The sequence below is a fragment of the Colobus angolensis genome, unplaced genomic scaffold (genome assembly GCF_000951035.1).
Source record: "Colobus angolensis palliatus isolate OR3802 unplaced genomic scaffold, Cang.pa_1.0 Scaffold18, whole genome shotgun sequence".
In the NCBI taxonomy this organism is placed as follows: domain Eukaryota; kingdom Metazoa; phylum Chordata; class Mammalia; order Primates; family Cercopithecidae; genus Colobus; species Colobus angolensis.
In genome coordinates this window covers 7,334,974-7,341,572 of record NW_012114932.1, presented here as the reverse complement: position 1 = coordinate 7,341,572, position 6,599 = coordinate 7,334,974, and the positions used below count along the sequence as shown (strand labels likewise).

At 36.9% G+C, this 6,599-nt stretch overlaps 1 protein-coding gene across 1 annotated transcript in view; it reads right to left on the bottom strand.

Annotated features, from left to right (window-relative positions):
- Positions 1-6,599, bottom strand: part of LOC105509835 (laminin subunit alpha-3-like) — a 65,657-nt gene that overhangs the window by 10,272 nt on the left and 48,786 nt on the right. The window contains exon 8 of the mRNA XM_011939329.1: positions 4,100-4,218. Coding sequence (XP_011794719.1) covers positions 4,100-4,218 — 119 coding nt within the window. The remainder of the gene's footprint in view (positions 1-4,099; positions 4,219-6,599) is intronic.

Sequence of the window (6,599 nt, the reverse complement as noted above, 5' to 3'; positions counted from 1 at the left end):
TGAGCCAAGATCATGCCACTGCACTCCAGCCTGGGTGACAGAGCGAGACTCCATCTCAAAAAAAAAGAAAGTCCTTTCCTCATTGCTTATTTTTGTTAACTTTGTTGAAGATCAGATGGCTGTAGGTGTGTGGCTTTGTTTTTGAGTTCTATATTCTGTATAGTTTGAAGTCAGGTAATGTTATGCCTGTGGCTTTGTTCTTTTTGCCTAGGGCTGCTTTGGCTATTTCGGCTCTTTTTTTTTTTTTTTTTTTTTTTGGCTTCATCTGAATTTTAGAATAGTTTTTTATAGTTTTGTCAAAAATGACATAGATAGAAATAGCGTTGAATCTGTAGATTGCTTTGGGCAGTATGGTCAATGTAACGATACTAATTCTTCCAATCCATGAGCATGGAATGTTTTCTCATTTGTTTTTGTCATCTATTATTTCTTTTGGCAGTATTTTATAGATGTCCTTGTAGAGATCTTTCACCTCCTTGGTTAGATGTATTTCTAGATTTGGAGTTTTTTTAATTGTTTGTTTTTTTGCAGTTATTGTAAATGGGATTGTGTTCTTGATTTGGCTCTCAGCTTGAACATTATTGGTACTTAGAAATGCTACTGATTTTTGTACATGGATTTGTATCCTGAAACTTTACTGAAGTTGTTTATCAGTTCCAGGAGGCTTCTGGCAGAGTCCTTAGGTTTTCTAAGTATAAAATCATATCATTAACAAAGAGAGATAGTTTGACTTTTTCTTTTCCTATTTGAATGTCTTCTATATCTTTCTCTTGCCTGATTGCTCTGGCTAGGACTTCCAAGAATTTTTTTTCTTTTTTTTGAGAGTCTTGTTCTATCGCCCAAGCTGGAATGCAGTGGTGTGATCTCGGCTCACTGGAACCTCTGCCTCCTGGGTTCAAGTGATTCTTGTGCCTCAGCCTCTCGAGTATCTGGGATTACAGGTGCACACCACCATGCCTGGCTAATTTTTGTATTTTTTAGTAGAGGCAGGGTTTCACCATGGTGGCCAGGCTGGTCTCGAACTCCTGACCTCATGTGATCTGCCCACCTCGGCCTCCTGAAGTACTGGGATTACAGGCATGAGCCACTGCATCCAGCCAAGAATTTGTTTTTAAATAGTACTTTATATTTGCCCAGACATGTACCATACTCTCCATTTCTTCCTAAAGATCTGAGTTTCTATCTCATATCACCTGTCTTTAACCTAAAGAACTTCCTTTAGCATATCTTGTAGTGTAGGTCTCTTAGGCAATAAATTCTCTTAGTTTTATTTTATCTACCAACAATTTTCTTTTTGCTTTTATTCTTGAAGGATATTTTTACTGAATACAGAATTCTGGGATGACGGTTCTTTTTTCTTTTAGCACTTTAAAGATATTATTCCATTGTTCTGTGACCTCCATAGTTTCTAATAAAAAGTCCACAGTCACACTATGTCGTAATATTTTCTCTGTCTACTTTCAAGATTTTCACTTTGTCTTTGGATTTCAGCAGTTTGACTCTACTAGGCCTAGGAATTATTTTCTTTGTATTTCTTCAGGTTAGGGTTCATTAAGCTTTTTGAATCTCAGCCTATTGCAAAATTTGAGGTATTTCCTACCATTATTTCTTCACTTTTTTTCTGATTCATTGTCTCTTCTCTTTTTCTGGGAGTCCAATTACATGTTCCTTACATCTTTTGCTATTGTCTCACAGGTTCCCAAATCTCTGTTCATTTGAATATATGTATTTCTCTTTCTCTTCTTCAGACTAGATCAATTCTACTAATCTATCTTCAAATTCACTGCCTCTTTCTTCTATTACCTCCATTCTGCTATTCAGCCCCTCCAGTGGATTTTTTATGTAACATATTGCATTTTTTAGTTATAGAATTTTCATTTTGATCATTTTACAGTTTTTATTTCCCTGCTATTTATTATCTTTTCATTCATTGTGACCATATGTTAATCTATTCTCTTGAGAATAATTATAATAGCAGCTCTAAAATCTTCAACTGCTAATTCCAACATCTGGGGCATGTCAGAATTGGTCACTATTGATTGTCTTTTCTCTTGAGAATGGGTCACTTTCTTTGAATCTTCATATGTTACAAAATCTAGGATTATATCCTAGACATTGTGAATATTGCTTTAGGGATTCCAAATCCATTAGTGCATTCCTTGAAAAAATGGGTTTTTTTTTCTTTATGAGACTATTAACTTTACTCAAGTTGCACATTCTGACCCTTAAGTGGTAACTGAAATGTCAAGTAAATTATTTTAGTCTCAGATGAAATCCATCCTGTGCTTGGATTGTAGGGAAAATGGACTGAGGAGTCAGTCAGAAACTTGAGAAGAATTTATATATGGAATTAGGGATTTCCCTGCTCTTGATTTCTCTTTTCCTGGACTCACCAGCAACTTTCCACAAGTTGTAGTTGTCCTAAGCTCTGCTCTCTGGTTCTTCAGAGAACAGAGCTTTAAGACAAAGGTTCCATATTTGTAGAGAGATGTTAGTCAGACCACATGGGACCAACTTTGGCCTCCCCTCTGGGTAAAAGTCATAAAAATATGTAACTCACCCTATGCTGATCCCTTTTGCCAAGTTGCAGCTCCCCTCCAGTACCTTCCTGCTTATTTTTACTCTTCGGTGCTTTCAGATCATGGTTTTTTTGGTTTTGTTGTTTATTTGTCTTTTGTATTTTGCCCAGTTTATCATATGAACCCCTAAAATATGCCCCATTCTTAAGCAAAAAGACAATCAATAGAGACCAATCCTCCGTGCGAGGGTTGAGTCCTGCAGCAGTCACTAAACCATAAAAGAAGCAGAACTCTTTCCTTGTCTTTTGATTATCAATATAATATAAAAGTTAATTATGCTGCTAAAATATACACTCAAAAATGGTTAAAATTGTAAATTTTATGTTGTGTCTATTTCATCACAATAAACATTTTAAAGTTAATTACGCTACCTAAATATCTAACTTAGTAAAAGGCAGTTTAAGTTTACGTTGGAAAACAAATGAAACAAGAGTTCAGTAATTTCATAAGCCAAAAAAAAAAAAAAAAGTTTTTGCAGAGCCACCATGAAAAAAAAGACTACACTGATGGTTTTCTGGAACAGCAAAGTACAAAACATAGTATCACTGAGAGAATGATGAAGGATAACAAAGTATTCTAAAGACACATTGAAGGGGCTTGACCTTTCATCTGCAGAAAAGATTCTACCTACACATTCTAGTCCACTGTTTCTGCAACTTAATGTGCACACAAATCACTTGAAGGTCTTACAGTGCTTAGCCTTATCCTAAGATATCTCACTTATGCATGAAACCTTGTGATTCGTAACAAACCTATGACTTATATTTTACTTATATTTTAATTATCTGCAATAACAGATGATATAAAAGTATGGAGAGGGAGAAAACTGAAGAATGGTGGCTCTCCCTATGGGTATGTAGCCCTGGTTTCATATTAATGGGCATCTCATGTGAAGAATGCCTCTTCAGTGGTATATAACAAAACATCTAAAAGAACACAAGAAAGAATGACAATGTAGACCAAATTCATAAACATTTGACAGGACCATTAATGAATATCTCAACGAAGATATATCCTCCTCTCCTCCTCTACCATGCACTCCCTGAACTAAATTCCAGTGAAACCAGTTGTCCTACAGAAGCGATGAAAAATTAGTGTTTCATATTTGACGTCTATGAAAGACATCATTAATTGATCATGATGCAGTTCCTCACTGAGTCTACACTCAGCCTGTCTGAAAACAAGATGTAGGGTCAGCACTAACACTGATAACTACTTGCCCTATCACAAGATGGATAGCAGTCAGAGATGACAGCCAGGAATCCTTCTCTCCATTTGGGCAAAGATCTAAATGGAGAAACTGATCAAAGGAGTGTGGGTAAACATACTTCAGTCCATTTTCCCTACAATCCCTAAATTACATCCAGCTAACAAAGCCTTGTGTGAACAACAGTGGATAAATGGTCTCAGAAAACACTTTCAATTGCCTATCACTTTCTCGGTATCGCTTCAGGAGCAAAGCTTATGGAATACTCATTCCCCGTGACAACACATCCCCTTTGATTTAAATAGTGCCTCACCTGACAGTTAATGCAGACCCCTCCACCAGCATAGATGCCCTGGGTATTCAAGCTTGCCTGCTGCCGCTCAACATCTGAATCATAGTAACAATCACTGGCATGGCCGTGGCAGTTGCATGCTGAAGAAAAGCATACTAAGTCAATATTCTCATCATTACTATCAGAAGCTTAGTAAATAGCGAAAATAGTATTCCTGCTAATTGAGCTATAAAAAAGTCTGTTCTGGAACACCCAGGACACTCTTAGCGGAAAACTTTTTGGGATTTTTACACAAAGGCCAGGCTATACTAAGATACAGTTTAGAGCTGCTTTCATTTGATAGTCAACGAGAGAAGTTTCCCTTTTTAAAAAAAATATTACTTGGGGCTGGGCATGGTGGCTCAGCCTGTAATCCCAGCACTCCGGGAGGCCAAGGCAGATGGATCAAGAGTTCAGGAGTTCGAGACCAGCCTGGCCAATATGGTGAAACTCTGTCTCTACTAAAAACACAAAAATTAGCCAGGCATGGTGGCATGCACCTGTAGTCCCAGCTACTCAGGAGGCTGAGGCAGAAAAATCGCTTGAACCCAGGAGGCAGAGGGTGCAGTGAGCCAAGATCTCACCACTACACTCCAGCCTGGGCGACAGAGGGAGACTCCATCTCAAAAATATGTGTATATACTACCTGAGAGGCTGAGGCAGGAGAATCCTTGAAACCAACATTTTCACTGTCAAAATGTCAATTAAACTTTGTGAATGAAGAGAATATTATTAGTACCTCTATTATAAACTATTACTAACAATACTAATTGAGCTCTTGACACACTGTGAAAAGTGTTTTACATGAATTATCTCATTTAATCTGCACAGTAACTCTCTAAAGTAGGTACCGTTATCCCTATAGCCCAGACTGGAAAGCTGAGGCTTAGAGAGGTTGAGGAATATGCCCATCGTTACATTGCTCATAACCAGAAGAGGCAAAATTCTGACCTGTCTTTGTTTGACTGCAGAACCTATGCTGTTAGCCAATACTCTAAACCTTTCAGTTCAACACTGTCTGGTAATCAACTGGGAATAATCTTAAAGTTTAATTACAGGGGAACGACTAAGCAAGCAATAGTATATTTGCTTGACTCTAAGTTCTATGACGACAAGGGCTGCATGTGTTTTGTTTGCAATAGAGCACAGTTGTCAGCACACAGTGGGTACTCAACAAACACTTGTCAGATTGGAACAAACTCTGTACCATCAAAAATGATGTCAAAGCATTTTTAAGGATTGGGAAAATATGGGGAAATATCTAAAAATATCAAGTGAAAAAAATTAGGATATAAAATTAGATTATATAATCTTGAGTATTTAAAGTATGTATAAAAATACTACATATCTAACAAAATATTAATAGTAGCTCTCTGCTATGGACTGAATGCTTATGCCCACATCACCCACCAAATTCATAGGTTGAAACCTAATTACCAGTTATTAGGAGATGGGCCCTCTGGAAGGTGATAAGTGCCCTTATAAAAAAAGGCTCAGAGAGCTGCCTTGCCCCTTCCACCTTGTAAGGACACAGCAAGAAAGTGGCATCTATGAACCAGAAAGCAGGCCCTCACCAGACACCAAATCCGCTGGTGCCTTCATCTCGGACTTGCCAGCCTCCAGAACTCTGAGGCTATTGTTTATAAGCTACCCAGATGTTACAGCAGCTGAACAAACTAAGACACTCTGTTGGGGTAAATTCTTGGTGATTTTACTTTTTTTTTTTTGAATTTCCAAGTTATCTACAAGTAGTATACAATACTTCTAAAATTACAAAGTATAATTTAAAACTCATTTAACTCATTTGGGATTGTCATCATTGCCAAGATGAAAAAGATTTAACATGAGTAAAATTCTTATTCTTTCGTAGGCAGACTATATATTAATTACATTCCAGTTACATCAAAATGTCCAAGTTCTTGTTAGTAATTTGTATGTTTTAATCAAATTCCCAGGTGACTACGTGAAGGAAAACTTAATTAGATATTACACAAATTACCCTATAACTTGTAAAACAGGCTGAATGCTTTCTTATCTTCGTTTTCTCTGTGGTGCCATGATTTTAAAAATTCGAGGCATTTATACTTACTACGTCAGTCATTTCTTAAGAAGTCTGTTTATTTTGAATTGTATATTTCAAATGGAATTTAGAAAGCACCTAATAAATGGAACCTGATAGGTCTGACTTCCATGCACTATTTTTGTAACTTTTAACCATTTGATACATTTTAAATGGATAAAAACTCAGTAAAGGAGGTTTAATTTTTTTCATGTGTGTTGGAGTGAAGCATGTTATTTACAAAGGCTTCCATTAGTCTGGAAAACTAATCAAGTTGCAAATACTGGAATTCATGTAATTCAATCAAAAATATCCTAAATCGGTGTTTGAAAGCAGCAAAGAAACAACCCCTGATTATTTTTATTATACCTTTCTCTGGTCCCCTCATCTGGGGTGAGGAATGGGGAAGTCATTGAGAAGGAA